Source organism: Dryobates pubescens, chromosome 28, assembly GCF_014839835.1.
Source record: "Dryobates pubescens isolate bDryPub1 chromosome 28, bDryPub1.pri, whole genome shotgun sequence".
Lineage (NCBI taxonomy): Eukaryota > Metazoa > Chordata > Aves > Piciformes > Picidae > Dryobates > Dryobates pubescens.
The window spans coordinates 11,726,334-11,748,079 of NC_071639.1; the positions used below are offsets into that span (position 1 = coordinate 11,726,334).

At 44.0% G+C, this 21,746-nt stretch overlaps 1 protein-coding gene across 2 annotated transcripts in view; it reads left to right on the top strand.

Moving 5' to 3' along the window:
* Window positions 1-20,640, top strand: part of PDSS2 (decaprenyl diphosphate synthase subunit 2) — a 73,888-nt gene extending 53,248 nt beyond the window's left edge. Inside the window, exons 4-8 of one of the 2 annotated variants that reach the window (XM_054174116.1) lie at window positions 3,357-3,431; window positions 10,067-10,240; window positions 11,625-11,756; window positions 15,456-15,491; window positions 20,388-20,640. In XM_054174116.1, coding sequence (XP_054030091.1) covers window positions 3,357-3,431; window positions 10,067-10,240; window positions 11,625-11,756; window positions 15,456-15,491; window positions 20,388-20,546 — 576 coding nt within the window. In that variant the 3' untranslated portion in view covers window positions 20,547-20,640. The remainder of the gene's footprint in view (window positions 1-3,356; window positions 3,432-10,066; window positions 10,241-11,624; window positions 11,757-15,455; window positions 15,492-20,387) is intronic. The other variant, XM_054174117.1, reaches the window with a different exon arrangement.
* The last annotated feature ends 1,106 nt before the right edge of the window (window positions 20,641-21,746 follow it).

The following is a 21,746-nucleotide window of genomic DNA, read 5'->3' on the forward strand; positions in this document are numbered from 1 at the left end:
AAAGTAGTTTGGAGCACTTGATTTTTCATCTGCCTTTCCTGCTCTTCCAACTCACATCTCAGAAATGTCAGCAAGTGGAACAGGGCACTGGTCAGGCAGAAAGACACAGAATCAGAGTATCTTTGATTGGAGGAGACCTTCAAGATCATCCATGCCAACCTTCAACCCAGCGTAACACTAAACCATGTCCCTAAGCACCAGATCCACAGGCTGCTTAAACATCTCCAGGGATGGTGATTCCACCACTGCCCTGAGCAAACCATTCCACTGTTTGAGAACCTTTTCAGTGAAGAAATATTTCCTAATATCCAGGCAGGATATTTCCTAGTGTCCAGATACTGATGAGGATGGAGACAACTCTGATACAGTTTTCTGCTCTTCCAGGGCCACGCTGCGTGATCTGGGGGAAAAATCAGTTCCCTGTCACAGTTTTCCCCTTACATAAAACAGGAGGCAATACATTTTTCAGGGGATGTTGATTGCTTTCATATTTTCTGATGAAAAGTGCTACTTAAGAACCTAGTCAGTGGATTGTTGACTGCATGAATACTACTGAATCTGTAAGAGTTTTTCTTCCTATATGCCAGCTTGGGATACAGGGGGAAATTACCTGGTTTCCTCATCTCTCACTGCATTCCTCAGCGCTCAGGACCCCAGGCTGCTGGATGTTAAGGTTTCAAAGCTCAGATTAAGGGCTGATGGAGTTGCAGAGACTCATGCAAGCATCCCACTGTGCTTCTGAAACTGGAATTTCGTTCCTGGTAGTGATCTGTATGGCCTTGAATTTACCTTAAAAACAAACAACAAGGAGATGCGTGGAGAGAAAGGAGGTACAATTAATGCTAAATTCTCACTAACATACAGTGTTGAAGAGGTCAATGCCTAGAGGTATTCACTGTATGAATTCTTCTAACTGGTGGATGTGTAATTCTCCTAAGGTGCTTTATAAACATGAAGGGGAAGAGGTACAACTGTTCACAAGCGTTTCGCTGAGATTGTTTTAAGCCAGTTAAAATTGCCTTTGAGAGTAGAGTTGCACTAAAAGGAGAGAGGAGAGATGGAAAAAAGAAACCTCAAAACAGGGTCCTGCTCAGTGTAGAGTTTCAGGCAAGAGAGGAAAAGGTCTGGTTATCCAGAGCCAGCTGCATTGTTCAAAGTTCATACTATCACTTTGACATTTCCAGTAGGACTCGGTGTCTTTGTAAATTCCTCTTCGTATTACCAGTGTAGGTCTCTGAGCTCAGACCATTTCACAAACCATAACATTTTTTAGTGAGTGATTGATCTGTATTATGTGTCCCAGCCATCAGAAGAATCTTGGGATGTTGCTTGTATAAACTGTAATACAATCTGATCCTGGGCGTTTGGTTACAGACTTTCATAGACCCATTGGCGATGCTCGGTCCTCCTGGATTTGGGAATGAGGCTTATCTGATACCTTAAAAAAAAAGAGAGAGAAAAAGGGGTGGGTGGGGGATTAAAAAAAAGGCAAAAAAGAGGGGAAAAAAAAAACCCAAAACAACCCACCACCCTCATTTTCTCTGCTCCCCACTTAAATAACTCAACACATCTGGTAACACTGTGGGATCATTGTCCTCTCGGTTCCTCTGCAGCTCATATTGCTACACTATTTCTTGGGTTTCTAGTTTCCTAAAGGGCAATGTGATTTTGGTCCCTTTTTTTTTTTCTCTTCCTTTTCTTTCCCCCCCCCCCTTTACATTTTTTTTATTTGGAGGCTGGTGTTTTTTTGCAAATGAACCCATATGCATTGCAAGTGGGGGGGGAAAAACCCCAACAACCCAAACCCAACAACCCGCCCTGACTTTTAATCAGCGGCGCTTCTAAAGTTAGCTCTGGCTCTGTGGGTATGAATATGGATAGGAACCAGTGTTCAGGGGGGAGCAAAGAGAAAACACACAACCTTTCTGCTAGTACTCAAAATTGGCATCCAAATGTGTTTTTATTATCAAATGAAGTATGCCTGGATGTTAAAATGCCTTTCTCTGAGGGGCTTTTATCGTTTTGTTTCTCGGCTCGGGTTGCAAGAACGATAAAACCGGGGGAAACCAAATCTTTTAATTCAATAAGAGCCCCGGTGAATTTTAGGGAGCTGAAAAAGAGGAACCAGGCTCATATGCATAGGAAATGAAACATCCAAGAAATGAAAACTTTGTGAGCAACTGAAGGGCTCGCCTTAAGGTGTGCTCATTGGAAATGCCTGCATTTAATTTCGCAATAAATCTGGAGCGTTTTGTTCCAATTAAGGCGGTTTGTGTGCACGGCTTTAAGTTGTACAGTAGTTCCTGGGAGACCTTGGCCTGCTTGTTTTACATTCTGGATCAAGTTCAGGTTTTTCAGGCTTCTCTTGAATAAAATAAAAAAGCCTGAACCCTGAAGATAATACAGATTGATAAATCTGATTTAAACATTCCCGTGTTGCAGACTCTGAGTGGATGTGGTACAGCTGAGCCTGGGGCCATGCACTAAATACATCCCCAGCGCGTTCCCAGGGCACCTGAGTACCGAATGATCACGTTTGAAAGGTTTACCTTGCCATGGATTCTGACTTTTTTCTGTATTAGCCACAAAGATTAGAATTTTAACAGCTCCCAATGAGAGGTATTGTGAAGTATTTACTTGGCAGGGAAAACAAAACAAAACAAAACAAAGCCCAGATGAGGCAGTGTCTCATATTCATGAACTGGGATTTATGAGTTGTGTGAACGTCCTTGTGAGAATACACTGCAGAGTTCATGCTTTAGAGAGAGGGGGGAAGAGTCTTGCTCTTCATTTGTATTAACTCAAAACTTTGATAGAGTAGTGACTGCACGAGAGGTTTTAGCACAGAGACAGGATCATGCTTGTGCAGAATTTATCCCAGTACGTTGTAGAATGGCTTAGGTTGGGAGGGACCTCAGAGATGATCTACTCCAGACTCCCCACCATGGGCAGGGACACCTCTCAACTAGACTTGGCTGCTCAAGGCCACATCATAGCTGGCCTTGAACACCCCCAGGGAGGAGGCATCCACAACCTCCCTGGGCAGCTTATTCCAGAGTCTCACCACCCTTGTCCTGAAGAACTTCTTCCTCAGCTCCAGTCTAACCCTACTCTCCCTCAGCTTCAAGCCATTCCCCCCCTGTTCTATTGCTAGACATCCTTACATAAAGGATCCCTCTGCAGCCTTCCTGTGGGATCCCTTCAGGTACTGGAAGGCAGCTCTGCGGTCCCTTTAGAGTCTTCTCCAGGCTTTCTGCAAGGAAGGTTATTTATCCCTCTGGAAATCTGTCAGCAGCTTTGTTAGTAAATTTAGTGATAATTGCAGAGGTAAGGTTTTTTCTCCTTTTCTTTTACAGGTTGTGGAACTCATTTCAAGTGCTATTGGTGACTTAGTCCAGGGTATATATTACGAAAACTCAAAATCATCTGAGGTAAGAGTTCCAATAGTTTTACATACCCAAGAAGTTTGGTGATATTAATGTGTGACTGCAGTAAATGTAATGAATTTCTCATGTCTGTAAAAGCAAGAGGGAGAGTGAGGTAGAATTGGCTGTAGTACTCCAGTGAGTTTGAGCAGCAACATCCTTATGGCACCTGTGAACTCTGATGGAAATGTCTAGAAATGCTCAAAGAGGGACCAAAAGTCACCGTGCACACAGCATGGGCAAAACCAGCAACTGCCAGCATTTCACACCAAATCACAGAATCACAGGATGTTAAGGGTTGGAAAGGACCTTGAATGATCATCCAGTCCAACCCTCCTGCCAGAGCAGGATCACCCAGGGCAGGTCATGCAAGAACAGAACCAGGCAGGTTTTGAATGGCTCCAGAGAAGGAGACAACCTCTGGGCAGCCTGCTCCAGGGCTCCAGCATCCTTGCAGTGAAAAAGTTTTTCCTTATCTTCCCATGGAACCTCCTCTGTTCCAGCTTGCACCCACTGCCCCTTGTCCTATCATTGGACATCACTGAGCAGATCCTGGCTCTATCCTCCCCACACTGCCCTTCACATCTTTATCAACACGAATGAGGTCACTCCTCAGGCTCTTCTTCTCCAAACTCAAGAGCCCCATCTCCCTCTGCCTTTCCTCACAAGGGAGATGTTCCGCTGCCTTCAGAATCTTTGTGGCTCTGCACTGGACTCTCTCAAGCAGTTCCCTGAGGTTCTTCTTGAAGTGAGGGGCCCAGAACCAGACACAATATTCCAGATGTGTCCTCTCCAGGGCAAAGTAGATGGGGAGGAGAACCTCTCTGGACCTATTCACCGCACCCCTTCTGCTACACCCCAGGATGCCATTGGCCTTGCTGGCTCAAACAATCTTGCATTTCTTCAAGGGCAGCTATGAGTGTACTCTCACCTGCTCTGCAGCAGCAAAGACATGTTACTAAAACTAACCTCATTCAAGCTCTCATTTTTATTGACAGCAGTTCGGTAGGAAAGGATCACAGTGATGAGCCAAGCTCTTCCCTTGGAGGAAGCAAGAGCCTCTAGCAGGGAAGGGGTAATGGCAAGCCTGGGAGATGCCTGGGGCCATGGGCTGGCCATGCAGCACCCAGTGGGGCCTTCTGTACCTGCTGTGTTTAACCTGTGGACTTCAGCCTTTGGGGTTGCCCTCAAGTACTCTGCTCAGAGTTGTATGTTAAAATAGGTGATGTCTTTGAGATTTCCATATTCAGGCAGATTTCTAAATACAAGTAGGTCTCAGATACTGAAAATATCAGCTTGAAGCCAGCTACTTTTTTGTGTGTGTAGAAATAAAGCTCTACAAGTTCAGGTTGCACCAGGGGAGATATATATTGGGTATTCTTCACTAAAAGGGATCTCAAACACTGGAACGGGCTCTACAGGGAAGTGGTTGAATCCCCATCCCAGGAGGTGTTTAAAAGAGGCAGAGATGTGGTGCTGAGGGACATGAATTAGCACCAGGCTTGGTACTCAGATAATGCTTGGACTCAATGATCTTTAAGGTCTCTTCCAGCCAAACTGATTTATGACTCTGTAAGTTCATCTCAGCAATGAAACTGCATTTTATTTTAACCATGGCCCCTGTATAAATGAGAAATGTTGTGAACACTTTTGGGTTCCTGCCACTGCAGAAGGTCTTGATCTGCTTTTTCGTAGTCGTTCTTTTTCCGTTAATTTTCTGTTGAATTACTGAAGGACTCCACATGTGTAGCTTGCAAGGGAAGTGAGAGATAAACTGAGCACAGCTGCATGATGTTTACCCTGGCCTGGCCCAGTTACAAATAGCAGACTGGCTTTGTTTCTGTGACTTTTTCTGTTGGAGGAGAGTTAAAAGTACAGCGTGTCCTTTCTAAGGGGAGCCCAGCTGACTTGAAACACAACCAGGCTGGTGGCATGGCAGGATCTGCTTCTGCTTTATTTCTTTTAATCTCATCCTCTTAAGAAATTGGGTTCCATGGTGAGTATGAGAGAGATCCCTTCTGCTTTCCTCACACTATCCTGCTGAACACCTCTCCCAATCACAGAATGGTTTGGGTTGGAAGGAACCTCCAAAGCTCATCCAGTCCAACCCCCCTGCAGTCAGCAGGGACATCCTCCCCTAGATCAGGTTGCTCAGAGCCTTGTCCAGCCTCACCTCGAATATCTCCAGGGATGGAGCCTCAACTACCTCCCTGGGCAAGCTGTTGCAGTGTTCCACCACCCTCATGGTGCAGAACTTGTTCCTAACATCCAGTCTAAATCTCCTCATCTCTCATTTCAAACCATTGCCCCTTGTTCTATCCCTGCAGGCCTTTGTAAACAGTCCCTCTGCAGCCTTCTTTTAGCCTCCTTCAGGTACTGGCAGGCTGCTATTAGGTCTCCCTGGAGCTTTCTCTTCTCCAGGCCGAACAACCCCAGCTCCCTCTGTCTACCTTAATTGTATCCTTTGTGTATCTTCACTCCATCTCTAATTGCAATTTGACTGGAAAAAAAATAAGTGAGCTATATTTCCTAGAGCTAAGAGAAATGCTTTAATCTGCTCTGCAACTAAGTCTCAAATGTCAAACTTTACTTCTTTTTAAGGGTAGGGCATAGGGCTGTTAGTGATGTTATTTGCAGAGGGATATCTTCTCACCTATTCTTTTGTTGTTGTGCCTTTTTGAGGCAGGAAAACTGCACTTCATATATTAAATGTCTTTAACTCAGTTGTTGCAAAGTTCCTCAGTAGCTTAAAACAGACTAATTCAGCAGCAAGTTGTTTTAAGCTTTACTAGATGTCTACATAGATGGTAGACAAAAATAACTCTGTAAAATTAACCTTTCTGCTCTGAGATCCTAAGTTCATGTATACAAAAAAAAAACAACCAACCCACAACAGTCTTCTTTTGCTTCATTTGGATGACCCAGCAGGAAAACTGAGCTAACAAGACTGACCTTATCTACTCCTAAAGACAAATAATGGATGTAATTATTTGACAGCTCTCATTATCACTTTTCAGACCGCTTGCAATCCTAGAGCCGTCCCATTTTAGTGCATTCAGCTTGGTCATTCCCCATCTTGTCTGCATATGGAATCATTAGATCTGGGTGAAAGGGGAAAAATAAGGATGATGTTTAAGTTTTCATCTTCATTTGAAGTTGCAGTCCAAACTACAAAGTGTAGGCTTTGGGTGAAAAGGCAGCCTGAAGGTCAGGACTGCCACTTGTGTGCAAAGATTACAATCAACTTATACCACCTGGAATGCTGTGTCCAGCTCTGGTGCCCCAAATACAAGAGGGACATGGAACTGCTGGAGGAGGTCCAGAGGAGGCCACAAAGATGATCAGTGGGCTGGAGAACCTCCCCTATGGGAACAGGCTGAGGGAATTGGGGCTGTTCAGCCTGGAGAAGAACAGGCTCTGGGGAGACCTTAGAGAAGCCTTCCAGTACCTGAAGGGCGCTACAAGAGAGCTGGGGAGGGACTTTTTGCAAGGGTTTGTAGTGATGAGGGGCAATGGCTTTAAGCCTGAGGAAGGGAGTTGATAGAGTTTAAAGTTGATATTAGGAAGAAATTCTTTACAGTGAGGGTGGTGAGGCACTGGAACAGGTTGCCCAGGGAGGTTGTGGGTGCTCCCTCCATGGAGGTGTTCAAGGTGACACTGGATGAGGCCAAGAGCAGCTGAGTCTAGTTGAGAGGTGTCCCTGCCCGTGGCAGGGAGGTTGGAGTAGAGGATCTGTGAGGTCCCTTCCAACCTAAACCATTCAGTGATTATGGTTAAGCTCTAATCATTATTCAAGCTTCTCCAGTTCCTGCAGTTGATATTTGATGTTTGCCTTTCTGCTTCTGCTCAAAGGCTCCAGCGAGCAAACGTTTTCAACTCGTGGCCCTTCTGAAAGGCTTTGTAGCTTCATCAAAATTGGTTCTAGAATGTTTTTGTCTTAGTTGGATTGAAAACAAATAATTATATATTAAAAAAAAAAAAAAAGCCCTGCCAATTTTCCATGTCATCCAGGAAATTTTCAGTAAATACTGGTTCTTTTCACTGAGCAGATTGGTTGTTAAAGGCAAAGATTGTGTTGCGTCTTCCAAGAGCTCCTGATTTGAAATGTAAAATGAATTGATCTGTATCTGAGTGGAAAAGAGAGGGGAGAAGAAAAAGGAAAAAAAGGCTTGATATATAGGAAACTACTTGAATTAAATGCTCATTTTGATATTTTGCCAGCCCTGGGAATTTGCACATGCTCTGGGCTGAGTTAAGATATTAAAACAAAAATATGGCAGTAAAATGAAACAGGAGGGAAGTTTAGGCTCGACTTTGTAAGTTATCATATGCATAATAGCAAACATGTGGTTCCTCTGTTCCTCACTTCCCTTGTAGAAGTTAATAGCATGTCTGAAAGCAAAGGCATTTTGATACAGCTCTGTGTTCCTTGGCATTGCAGAGCCCTCCTACTTTTTCCATTAGTCTCAAATTATCCTCTCCCTTGTAACGCAGCACTTCTGGGTGATAGCCATGAGGGAGGCAAATCAGCGCCGAACGGATGGATTCTATTGCATTTGTTACTGATTTCATGACAGATAATACCTTGCTAGAAAACTAGAGGGTCACACAGAGTTACTGCTGCCTCTCTTCAGAGGGACTTGATTGACGTCACATGCAGGGGAAAGGCTTCTTACATAAGAGGGGGTTTATAGTGCTCTCCTAAAGACCTTTTGGCTACAGATTTGGCTGAGCTGAGGCATTACAAACGTTTTAACTTTTCTGTGCTTGAATTTCTCCCCCCCACACCCTGTAGTTTCTCAGCACTGATGGTATTATTTTTTCTTTTATTAGCTTTATTATTTTCAAATTTTATTTTATAGTTTATTATTTTTATTTTACTTTTATTTTATTTCATTTTATTCTTTTTATTGTAGTCTTTTTATTTCTATTTTAGTTTATTATTTTTATTTCATTTTATTCTTTTTCTATTTTATTTTTATTTTTATTCTTTTTATTTTATTCTTTTTATTTCCATTTTATTTTTATTTGATTATTTTTACTTCATTTTAAGAATTTTATTATTTTATTTCCTTTTATTATTTTTAATTTAATTTCTATTTATTGTATTATTTTTATTTCCATTGTATTTTTATTTGATTATTTTTATTTCATCTTTATTTTATTATTTTATTTCATTCTTTTATTTTTATTTTATTATTTTTATTGACTTTTTACTTTATTTTTATTTCGATTTTATTTTCATTTTTTATTTTATTATTTTTATTTAATTTTATGTTTAAATTATTTTTACTTTATTATTTTTATTTTTTTTACTTTATTATTTTTAGTTTTAGTTTTACTTTATTATTTTTATTTTTATTTTTAATTATTTTTATTTTTAGTTTTACTTTATTTTTACTTTATTGTTTTTTATTTTTTATTTTTATTTTACTTTTAATATTTTGATTTTAATTTTTTTACTGATTTTTTTTAACTGATTCTATTTTTTTTAACTGATTTTCCACACACCCCCCCGATTTTATTATTGGCTGGATGTGGCTCTGAGCAACCTGGTCTAGTGTGAGATGTCCCTGCCCATGGCAGGGGTGTTGGAACTAGATGATCCTCGAGGTCCCTTCCAACCCTGACAATTCTCTGATTCTGTGATCTTTTTAAGTGAAACAACTGTGGGCTTTTATGGTTTTGTGGGGAGTTTTTTCCCCCTCTCTAAAGAGTAGCTAAAGGTGTGACAGTAACATGCATATGTGAGAAAAATTACAAGTCATGCCTAGCTTTGAAGACTCATTAGTAAAATAGTGGCATATTAACACCTTGTGAGCCAAAAGAGCTGCAGTTGAATTTGGGCTTGGGGGAGAAAGGATTGGATTTGTGTTAATTAAAACAGTGTGGAAAGTGATCCCAGTTAATATTTTTTGGATACAAAGGATTTCGAGAAGCTTTGAGCATCTCTGCACTTACAGTCAAGGTGACAAAGTTCACTACAGAGATCTCTTATCAGTCCCCTGGGAAAGTTAATACCTGACATTCTAAATCACACCTACCTTTATTTATTTATTTTGTACTTTCAGTCATTTCTTGCCCTCAATCTGGGGAGTAGAAGAGCTGCAAGTCCTCCATCCCAACCCTTCGTTGTCCCAGTGCAATTCTAGAAGGATTTGGGATATATTTAATAATTATTTTTATTCTTTTTCTTGACTACGAAGGAGAAGTTGTAGGGATTTCTCAAGCTGAAGTGCAGCTGTATGCTGGTTGGTTTTTTTTTTGGGGGGGGGAGTGTGTGTGTTTGTCTTCTTTCTTTCTTTTTCTCCCCAGTCCCTCACGTGGAACGCAGTCGGCTGCTAACGTTCAGTACAATGATGCAGTCATTAAGGATCCATGTTGAATCTTTTGACAGCTGCACGTGTTTTGCATTGTTCTTTTTGAGCAGAACATGAAAGTGTTGTTTGCTGAAGCTGCCAGTGTATTTCTTCTGCTACTTTCCTCTACTGACACCCAAAAGATGCCCTTCTTCATTTGGCACCGTGGCACTCAGAGTTCTCTTGCTGGCCCCACGTCAGGTTATCCTGTGCCACACTGTGACAGGAGGTGACACAGCTGCAGTTGTGGTGTTTTCATGTTTGCCTTTGTTTCATTTTCAGGAGAGCTGTCTTACAGATGATATCAGCATATCTGCATGGAAGGAGCAGGTTTTCCTGTCACACAGTGCCTTGCTGGCAAAGAGCTGCCAGGCTGCAATGGAGCTAGCAAAGCACAGCGCTGAGATTCAGGACATGGCATTCCAGTATGGAAAGCACATGTCCATGAGTCACAAGGTATGCCTTTTGCTTTCCTTCTGGGGTCTGAAAGACTTGTAAGATGTGCTGCTTTGAGCTCTCTTGTATGCTGCCACTATGCTGTAGACTTCTGCCAGCAGGTCAGTGAAGGTGAGAGATGTCTGCAGGAGCTGCTGGTATGAAAAGTGCTTATGAACTCACAAAATCACACTCCTGGCCATGTAGCTTATTTTAATCAAGGCTCTGTTAATGTCATCCTAGCACATCTTCCTGTAGAAGCTTAAAACTTTACCTTCTCTGCTCCTGTGTTCTCCCTAAAGCCACTGTCCCAGCAGCAGGAGTTGCAGGAGGGAGCATGTGTTGGGTCTCAGCAGCCACCATACAGACACCTGTACTGAGAGGCTCAACTGCCTGCAGCAGCACATGAGCTGAGGCACGAGCTGCAGTGGCTGAAGGACCTGTGTGTGTTCCCTTGTGAATAATCTGCTGTGGAGGGAACTTCCAGAGCAAGTAATGGGAGGATAAGGAGAAAGGTCACCAGTCAAGAGCAGCCTACAGCTCTGCAGCACTGGGATTTCCCAGACAAGGCCTCTGATGTCCATTGGAAGTCTGTCAGTCTACAGCTCTGGTGTGGAACTCAGAGCCTTGGCAGTCTCTTTTTTTGCTCTAAAGATCTGCTCCTACTGTACTGCACTGCTTGCAAGTACAGATGTAGCTTGAGACTGGCAGGCAGTGCTCCCATCCACCTCAGCTGAGCTGCTGTAGACAGTTTCCAGTTCTTCCAGGAAAAGCAAAGGGTTTTACAAAGCACAGCTTTACTGCTGTTACAAGGTACAACTCTACCAGTGAATTGCCTCTAGTGCAGACTGCAGTGTTAATGTTTTGTGTGTGCTTTAGTGTTGACACCTTCACCATTGCCATGCTGCTGTGTATAAAGGGTTGCATCATGTTCCTAGAAAGCTCCTGGCTGGGGAACGTTTCCTTTGTCAGAAGCAGGGTCATATTACATCAGCTTCCTTGAGTACTGAAAAGTAGAAAGTATTGCACTTCACAGATTAAAAACTGATATTCTTCCCATCAAAGGCTGCATCATTCTTTCCTTCATGTTTTTCCTGCTTCCTGCTGCTCAGCAGTCACCTACCTGGCTGTGTCCCATTGTTTGCTCAGCTCTCCAAGCTGTCCTTCACCCATTTCTTTGGAGGTTCTCTACATGTTTCTCTTTACCACACCTTCCCACCACTGCAGTGCTTTGCACATGTTTCTACCCCTCCCCTAAACTTGAAAAAGCACAACCAAAGTACCAAGTGTCAAGACAGAAAGTGGTGAGTAGGTATGGAAAGAGGATATGGGCCTTGCCTTAGTGAGTAGGTGGATATGTATAGGCTGCTCCTGGGAACTGAAGAAAGATGTTCTTCTCTTTCAGCTGCATTCAGACCTCCAGCCATTTGTTAAAGAAAGTTCTAGTGACACTGTGGCCTTCAGTTTGAATTCTGCTCCTGCAGTCCTCCATCAGGAATTCCTTGGAAGGGAGGCATGGATTAAACAGATCCAAGAGGTAAGAATTTCCTAGGTTTGCCATGTGTGTATCTTCCTGTCTGTAGTTTCAGTCTGCAAAGAAACCTCAAAACTAACAGCAGACAGGTCAGCACAGGGGTTTCCCCTGCTCTCCAAGGCTTAACACCTCTCTCTTCCATGCTTTCAAGGCAGTCAAGCTCTGTCCGACTTTGTCAGTGTAACAAGCAATAATATTTGCATGGAGTATGTCTGCTTCCCTGCACTACTAGTGCAGTCCCAGGTCTTAGCTTAAAGCTGCCTTCACTGGCAGCTTGCAGCAGAGAGCTGTGCATGGTAGTGCTTGAAAGGTAGGCACACACTTCCTTCTGCCAGCTTGGCTGGGAGCAGTAACTTTTGATGGGGGGGTGGAAACCTGGGGGACTTGGCTTCCTGACCACTAGCAAAATACTTGTGAGATCCAGCTGGCTGATGTCCTTATTCTTTGTTCTCTTCATTCAGCTGTTCTTTTCCTCTGATCCTTAGATGAGGAAAGCAATAAGAACTTAATAACAACATGGTATAGACCTTTTTTACATACCATGTAGCACAGCAGGACTTGAGTCCACAAATAGCTTCCTGGGTGCTGCTGAAACACAGATTGATAACTGTAGAAGACAGCAGGGAGGGAAAACACCCAAATGGCCAAAAATAAGCATTCTGTCAAGTTCCTGCCTCAGTTGGACATGTTTTGTCTCTCTAAACAGTGGTGGTGACTACAAATTGGAAATTCCTGCAGCTGTTACACAGACTTTTCAAGTGGAAAGGCTGCTGCCTTCAGTAAGAAGCTAGCTCTGTGCAAGCATATTCATTCAAGATGTGCTTGCTGATAGCTGCTTTCCTTGCTGGTGTGAAAGCAGGAATCTTGTGTAGAGGCTGTGGAGTCTGTGCCTCTGCCTAGTTCTGTGTTCATGATGGCCAGGTGGCAACCTGCCTTCATGTACTGCAAGTCTCTTCAGCAGTGAAATTTGGGGCAGTAGCTTACAGTGGTATGGAGTTAGGGGAACCTTGAAGTGTAGCAAAGCCTTTGTCCTGTTGCAGTCAGGCTCTGGGGGTAGTTTGTAATGTGTGAAGGGGGATTTTGGAATTCTGCAATCTCAACACAAGGCTTGTGTGTGAGTTGCATGCAAATGGATTTGGATGATTGCTGTTGGAGAATAATGGTATCACTACAGCACAGTGGATGAAAGCTTTGAAACAATTTCCCATCTGCAGAATCTAGAGGAGGCTGCAGAGCTCCAGGAGTGCCGTCTGGCTGCTTTCTCATTCTCCTACCAAACATGAGCATTATGGAAGCAATGAAGCTGTTCTCTCTGAAGGGGCAGGGGGAAGTGACATGCACTGTACAAAAGTATCTACCAACTGCTGCTTTAGCTCAGTACAAAGTGGAACACCTTATCCAGGAGCCTTTCTTGCCTCGTGTTGTTTTAGAGAGGAAAACCACCTTGAGCTAACTACTTGCTCTTTGAGATGTCATCCATAGTCACACTCACTGTGTGACATTCACTGTAGGCCAGGCACTCAAATCAGAGACATCCTCATGCTGGCAGCACTCATAAGAGTAGGGTCTGAAGCCACCCTCCTCCACCCTCCTGTGCAGTGTCATTTGCTTTCAACAGGCAAAGCACACACAGTGCACTCAGTCCCTCTCAGGTAGAATTTTTCTTAATAGCTGAGTTTATGACTCATGTGGAAATGGCATTATGGACCTTTAATTGCTGCTAATTCTCCTTTATTGTTTGCCCATAAAGCATTCATAGGATGGGTTGAAGGCAACTCCTCTTGGCAACTTCCTCCTCCTGCAGGAAGGTCTTGAAGTTGAAGAAACTGGGTGTAGAGAGAGCCCCACTGCACCCAGTAGCCCCCACAGTATTACACTACTCTGAAAGCTGGTGGCTGCAGTCAGTGCTTGTCATGCATCTCTCAGATGAAAGCAGCCTTTCAAGAGGGGTCATGAAGGATGGCTGAACTGCCCTGTTTGAGAACAGGGTCAGTAAACATCAAAGAGCCAAACCACTGTGAGCATGAAAAGGAGAGGAAAAAAAAAAGCAAAGGTGCAAATGTGCTAAAGAAGGCTTAAGAAACATCTCAGAAAAGGTTGCTGCTTGGAGAAGCACAACTGCCACTGACTTGAGTGCTTGTGAGGAACAGAGCCTGAGAAGTGTACTTGCTGTTTGTAATGTGTCCTAGGTGCAGGAGGAGGCATGCTGAGCACACCTTCTGAGACCACCAGGACTGAAAAGCATCTTCCTCAAACACCCTGGCAAATTCTCCACTGCAGGGTGAATCTGCATGCAGGCAATCACTTGTTAAAGAGCACATTTCTGGTGTGCTCTGATTTGCAGTCTCACTACCAGATCTATGTTGGAGAAGCTGGAAGATCCAACCAGTGTGAATAAAAGTTGGCAAATCAAAGAGCTGGGAATACACAAATAAGGAAGCAGTAATTGGCAGTAGTTCTGCTGCTCCCAAATGCTGTCAGGCTGTCTTCTTAATATGCATTCCAGAAAAGCTTAATGAGAGTAGTAAAGAGGTTTTGTGGATCAGTCCCCTTTCTCCTTTGGAGAAATGGGTTTCTTCTCTTCTGTTTCCCTTCCTGTTCTGCTTGCTTTAGTCTCTTGCTGGTTCTTCATTTTGTTTTTCTACCCTTACAAAAAGTAATTTATTTTCCAAACCTGTGCCACCTCCTCAACACTTCAGAGCTGTGCTTGCCATGTTGTGCTCCTCTTCAGTGCAGGTCTCAGGTCTTTTTCCTGAGCCAGCTGGCCTGCCTCCCCTGGGCTGCTCTCTGAAGTCCCCACAGTGGACATGGAGGGGCAGCAGTCCTCATCTTTTCAGGAGACTTGTTGCAGAAGAACTTAGGTTTATGGTCTCCCTTGGTGGAAGCCAGAGGGAAAGAAATGAGTGATGTTTTTCTCAGTGTTTCTGAAAAAGAGAAGAGCTGGGGTTGGATGAGGTGACCCAGTTGACCTAAGGGAAGGGCTTCAGACTGGTTAAGCAGGAGTCTTCTGGGGCTGGCAGAGCACTGCCGCTGGCACCTTCTCCTCTGCATCATCCTGTGACAAAATTGAGGAGTTTGGACTCAAAACTTCTCTGCTTCTGGGCAAGAAGAAATGTGAAAATGCCCCCACACTTCTTTGTGAACATGTTAGGGGTTAGGTTGTGTATCTGCTGCTTAAGTAAAGGGTGATGCTGATACTTACATGCAATTCTAAACCAAAAGCACATGCAGCCTGGGTCTGATAGCACTGACTCGGCCCTGAGTCTCCCTTTTGGGAGCTCTAGACTATTGCCTGTGTGCCAGTCACTATAGATCTGTGGAGAGTTTCTTTTAAGAAACTAAATCCTGGTATTGCTGATAGGCAGTAGAGTTTGTTGCGGCATCTCATGGGAGAGATTAATGAATGCAAACAGCAAGGTTTGTTAAGACCAAAACAGTTTGGATTCAACAAATGTTTAACTGCAAGTTATAATAAAAAAAAAAAAGAGAGTTACATTGAGTATCTGCAGCTCTCATCTGAAACAGAACCATGTTGTACAAGCTAGTAACACATTTGGTTGTATTTTAGGGGTTTCCATATCAGCTTCCTAAAGAAAGTCAGTTATGTTTGGAGCAGTAGCTCTTCTAATTGCAGTCTTTATTCCTGCAGCTCTAGCTTGTGGTATGTAATGCCTTATCTAAAAATCTCTCTTTCTCTTTAAGGCCCAAGGAAAAGGAAATATAATGGACTACAAGAAGGTTGGTAAATTACATTTAAATCTTATTATTTCAGATGTTGGGGGGGGGGGGGTTTGTGTGTGGGAATAGTTCCAAGGATGTTCTTGATAATTGAGAGACATTTCCTTATTAAAGTCCAGTTATAATTGGTGGATGTGTGCACTCAGGGTGAGAGAATGGCTTGTGCAGTGTTCTTGATTTCAAAAAGTCAGCTGTACTGCAAGTATCAAATGTAGCTTTTTAATAAAGGGGTTTGCCGTTATTGATCCTATTTACTTCCCCAAACATGGTTTTGAAACCAGGCTTCTGATGGCTTTTGCTGTTTGCATATTCTGCAGCCATTTGCAGCTCAGCTCCCAGCACTGGTCTCTGTATCTTGATAGAGTATGTTGTTATTTATAGATGCATAGATTCATGGAATGGGTTGGAAGGGACCTTAAAGATCATCTAGTTCCAACCCCCCTCCCATGGTTGTTTTTTTTTTCTCTCACCTTAATGCCATGCTATCTATTAAAAAATACATAAACACATGCTCAATAATAAGTTGTGTTTCTTCCAGTCACCATTACAACTTTTAGCTAAGTCACCACTGTATTTGCTACTGAGACTGCCCTGTAGTAGAGGCAGACCTGAACTACCTACCTCACCTACTGAAAGGAGCTGGGGCACCATAAAGGTCTGAGAGGAAAGCAGGAGATGGCCGGGAAGGTTCCCCTCCCCTGGTTCAATACTGGAGCACAGCTTTGGGTTTTGCAGAAGGCAGTTTCAGAAGTATGATGTCACATCCCTCACTCCTCTATTTCCTCATCTAAAAGTGGTCATTAGTTGCATCCTTGCTAAATGAACCCAGCAGCCTGCAGCTCACCCCAGCACAGCACACAGCCAATTAGAAAGCATTTTGTGCAGCACAAATCAGGATTTCTTTCTCTTTTTGCTCTTTGCTGTGTTGTCTTTCTACATCTCTAGAGTCAGTGTCTTACACATTGCTCAGTCTTCTTTTTCCTCAGCATCCAGGCCTCCTCTCATCTTTCTGTGTGGTTGCTGGAATCACTTAAACATTCCTAATCAAACCTGGGGGGCTTGTTTCTCACTGAATCTCCAAAATATTTCCTCTTTAATTTTGTTAAAGCAAAGGTCACCAAGGGTAGCTGTGTGAACATCTATATTGGCTTTGTCCTCTTGATTTTCACTTTCCACTTGATTTTTACTATCAACAATGTGCCACTTGACAGAGATAAAAATGTTGTTCCTTTAGTTGAATTGCTAAATCCAAGCATACAAAAATTCTTTGCTGTTTAGCCTGCTTAAGAATAGATATTTGTGCCTTTCAGTTAAAATAGTGAATGGTAATGAAGGTAAATCAGAGGCTGAGGTCCACCCGCTGAACGTGCCTCCTTCAAATGCAAAAGTCCTATCCCAACTTTGAGACTGCTCAAGAGGTTTAAATTGTTCTGTGGCTCCATGTTAAATTAAATTGATATCATTGGGTTTTCTCACTGACAAAAAGCTATCACCATCATTGGAGGTGTTTAGGAGGAGACTTGATAGGGTGCTTGGTTGCATGGTTTAGTTGATTAGGTGGTGTTGGATGATAGGTTGGACATGTTGATCTTGAAGGTCTCTTCCAACCTTGTCTATTCTATTCTATTCTATTCTATTCTATTCTATTCTATTCTATTCTATTCTATTCTATTCTATTCTATTCTATTCTACCTGGAAGGTACAGTGCATTTGGTGAGGACTTTGCCATAACTATAGAAGTGAAATGCTTACTAGAAATGTAATGAGGTCTGGAAAGGCCATGTCAGTAAGGTCACTATGGCTGCAAAATTTTTGTAGTGGTTTTTTTTTTCCTCTCCTAGCTTTTCTCAGTCTTTTTATCAGAAGGACTTTAATATCACAAAAAGCTCATGTAAGGTCTGTGTTTCTGAATATATTTTCTCCTGTTAGTAGCTGAATGTTTCACTCTCTGCTTTTCCACCCCCCCACTACGCCATCACACCACCTCCAGACAAATTATTGATCCGTTATTGTGGTGTTTGAAAGTCTCTTCCAGAGATGAAAAAGTACTTGGAGCTCTGGTTTAGTGGTGTTTCTCAGATAACAGAAGAGAAATACCAGCATATGGCAGGGATAAAATTCATGTATGTGATTGAAAGAGACAGCAACTTTCATGTCACCCTCATTTCGAGGTGGGATTTTGGCAAAAAAAAACCCTCAAGCCTTTTTAAAATGAGAGAGCTTTTTGTTTCCATTGTACATCTACTGTGTGTGCCAAATAAGCTGTGTGGTTCTCAAACAGCAAATTGAGATTCCCAGTTTAATTGTTACAATTATTTTATAATATTGATTAAAAATTCTCAGCTGAAGTCAAGGCCTTAATGGTGCTTGGCATTATACTGACTTGTTAAATGACTCTGACAAAGCACGACTGCTAGCAGAAATGAATGAGCTAGGAATAATTCTCAGTTTCTGGCCAAGGATCTAGAGAAAGTAAAAGATAAGGGTAAATAAAGAAATAGATGCTCTGTGTGTGCTTCTTATCCTCAATATCAATCCAGGCTGGGGGATGATGAGCTTGAGAGCAGCCCTGCAGAAAAAGGATTTGGGGTGCTGGTGGATGAGAAGCTGGGCATGAGCCAGCAATGGGCACTTGCAGCCCAGAAGGCAGCCTGGGCTGCATCAAAAGCAGCATGGGCAGCAGATGGAGGGAGGGGGATCCTGCCTCTTTACTCAGATCTGGTGAGACTTCACCTGGAGTACTGTGTCCAGCTCTGGGACATGGACATTCTGGACCAGGTCCAGAGTAGAGCTACAAAGATGATCAGGGCTGGAGCACTACAAAGACAGGATGAAAAAATTTGGACTGTTCAGCCTGGAGAAAAGAAAGCTTCAGGGAGACCTCAGAGCAACATTTCAGTATCTGAAGTTTCCAGTCTAACAGATCCAGTACAAGGAAGGCAGCACATCACAGAATCATAGAGTATTAGAAGGCTGGAGCACCTCTCTGATGAAGACAGGCCGAGAAAGCTGGGGCTGTTCAGCCCGGGGAAGAGAAGGCTCTGGGAAGACCTTATAGCTACAGTTCAATATCTGCAGGGGGCTTGAAGAGTCCCTTCCAACCCAGTGCAACCTGTGACTCTATGAATATAGAACAGGCAAAATTTTCAGGGCTAATTTTCCATTGCAAAGGATTGCTCATTGCAGAGCAGATCATCTGAGAAGGCTGAGGCAGGAGCGTGCTGTGTGAGCAGGTATTTTCCATGGTGAGGTTCCTTGAGCTTGCTTGGGAACATTCAGTCGTGGATTAGTCTAATTTTTGTGTAGTGATCCCTCTGTGTAGAGCTTGACAGAAGCTTTGTGATTGTTCTGGCTCCAAGGCACTGTGTGTGTCTGAAGGCTCACACAAGACAAGCGTGAAAATGGATTGTGTCCTTCTGTTGGAATTCTCCCCCTTCCCAGTCTGTGGTGTTGCAAGCCAGTCCTAGTGCACATGTGCTCAGCTAAGCTTCTCTGATCTTTGACCACTTTAAAGACTCTTTAGGAGCTATTTTCTTTCCTGTTTGCACCTCAGTGTGTACTTACAGGAGCATTACACCGCATGCTAAACTTTTTTAGTGAGCTTTAGCACATGAGCAGTTTGCCTTGAGATGTGTGGGTCCTACCACCTCCCTATGCCTCAAGGAAGGGGGAAGAGACACCTTTTCAGGCTGCTGGCAAGCCTCATCTCTCCCATCTCCACCTTTGCCTCAGCAGCAGCGTGGCTGATGGCTGGTTCCCATTCCTTGGAGGATGTGTTGATTTAGCTGTGCAGCGCACCGGCGCCTCAGGGCAAGTTCCTTTTCAGCACACGGTGCAGGAAGATTCCAACCGAAGTGGAGAATAAAATTTTTATGAACTGGGACCTGAACACTGAAGTGCTGTAATATGCTTTCAGCTAATTTAATCTTTAAACACAGATAATGAACCCACTTTGGGTTGTATTCAGATAAGAAATGTCCTTCGTTCTGTGTGAGCGCAAGTACCTATAGGAAGTGGGTGACTGTTACAAGCTGCTCACAGCTTGGGCTTACTTTTTCTCACATGATTTGGATTAGATAAGGTTATACCTGGGATAATGCATCCAGTGTTGGGCTCCCCAGTTAGGAGACAGGGATTTGCTGGAGAGAGTCCAATGGAGAGCTACGAGGATGATGAAGGAACTTGAACGTCTCTCCTAAGAAGAAAGGCTGAGAGCCCTGGGGCTGTTTAGTCTGGAGAAGAGAAGGCTGAGAGGGGATCTGATCAATGTCTGTAAATATCTGGGGGGTGGATGTCAAGATGGAGGTGCCAGGCTCTTTTTGGTGACGCCCAGTGATAGGACAAGGAACGATGGCTACAAACTGTAACACAGGAGATGCCAACTCGACAGGAGGAGAAACTTCCTTACAGTGAGGGTGCTGGAGCCCTGGAGCAGGCTGCCCAGAGAGGCTGTGGAATCTCCTTCTCTGGAGACATTCAAAACCCACCTGCATGCCTTCCTGTGTGACCTGCCCTGGGTGATGCTGCTCCAGCAGGAAGGTTGGACTGGATGATCTCTGAAGGTCCCTTCCAATCCCTCACGTTGTATGACTCTAGGATATATTTGTAAATGAAGGGGGCCAGTGAACTGAGTGCTGGAGGAAAACACAATTCACAAACCCAGTCTGATGAGTTGCTGTAGGTACCTGCCTTCAAGAAAAGCCTTTTTTGTACAGCTGGTAGGGTGATGTGAGGCACACTAAGCACTCTGAAATGCTGCCATGCTGTTGGGATGATCGAATCCCAAAGGTCCACCTGGCTTTGGTCTTGCCTTTACCTCAGGAAGGGGTGGTGGAAGCCCTGTGCTGTTGGAGGTAACAGCTGAAACCCACCCACTGTGCCTGTGTTTTCTGACAGCTGTGGGAAGCCATCAAGGCTGGCAAAGGTGTGACTTCTGCCATCGACCTCTGCTGCTGCCACGGAAACAGAGCTCTGGCTGCCCTGGACTGCTTCCCTCCCTCAGAGGCCAGAACTGCCTTGGCCAACATCGTCTACGCCGTGACCAGGTTCCCCTGACCTGCTGTCCCCCTGGGGATGACCCTGAGGCCCCGCTCTGCCGTCACCTCAATTCCCCCATCCTGACAGAGGAGCCTGCAGCGGCTGCCACCGCCAGCAGCAGCAGCAGCAGCAGCAGCAGCAGCAGCAGCAGCAGCAAAACTCAGGAGGGGGAAAGGAAAATAAAAACAAAAGGTCACCGGAGGCTTTTGCTTGTCCTGCCAGAAGCACACTTGAGGCTGCACCGGCAGAAATAATTAATGAGTCCCCGTTTCCGTGACCTCAGCAAATGGACAGGAAATAAGCTGGTATTGATTGGGCACCGGCGGGGACGGCGCCAGGGCGGAGGCCGGCGGTTTTCCTGCCCCGGGGAGGGATGGAGGGGCGTGAAGATCCAGGTGTCACAGGAAACCTGCTCCAACCTGCCCAGAGAGAGCAAGCTGCCGAAGCTGGGAACCAGCCTACCTGCCTCCCGAGGGGAAGGGCAGGTTGAGGGGGGGGGGGGGGAGTAAGGAGGGAGGGGTGGGGGGAAAATCTGCTTACAGTCATCTCTCCTCACGCTGTTTTTGTGTGTTCAAATGTAAAATTACCCTGTGCCTAATGCTTTCCATATTTGAGAAACTTGCTGAGAAATTGTGTCAAGCATGGTAAGTAAGAGCTTTAAAATATTTAATCAAATATTAATTTGGCTCTGTTAAGGGACCTGATTGCCTGGGTTTTATACTGTGCGTGTATAATACATTGCTCTGGGTCAAAGAATGAGGTTGGGGTTTCTTCCCTTATTTCCCAACTCTTCTGGGGGGGAGGGAATATCCCTCCCTCAGATTCAGCAGTTTGTTTCAATACAGTCTTAGACAAAAGAATTTCCTGGGTTTGTGACACTTGTGTTCATGTAAGCCAGATAAATGTTAATTTGTAAGGCTAGACGGCGGGCTGTGGCAGAAAGGAAGGAGGGAAGCTCTCGTGTGAGTACGGGCTTTCACCGTGCTGAATAAAAGTGCAGAAAATTGTGGAGAAGTTTTGAACCTGAGTGTGTTGAATTTTCAAGTCCAATTACAGACAGCAGCTAAGGTGCATCAGAAGCCTGCAACCCGAGCCTGTCTCTGTGTTGTCCATAGGAGATGATTCCTGTGGTTTGCACGCCTGCAATCCGAGAACCCCGTTGACAAGAAGGCTGAGTTTACATAAATGATCCAGATTGAGACTCAGCTACCTTTCTTC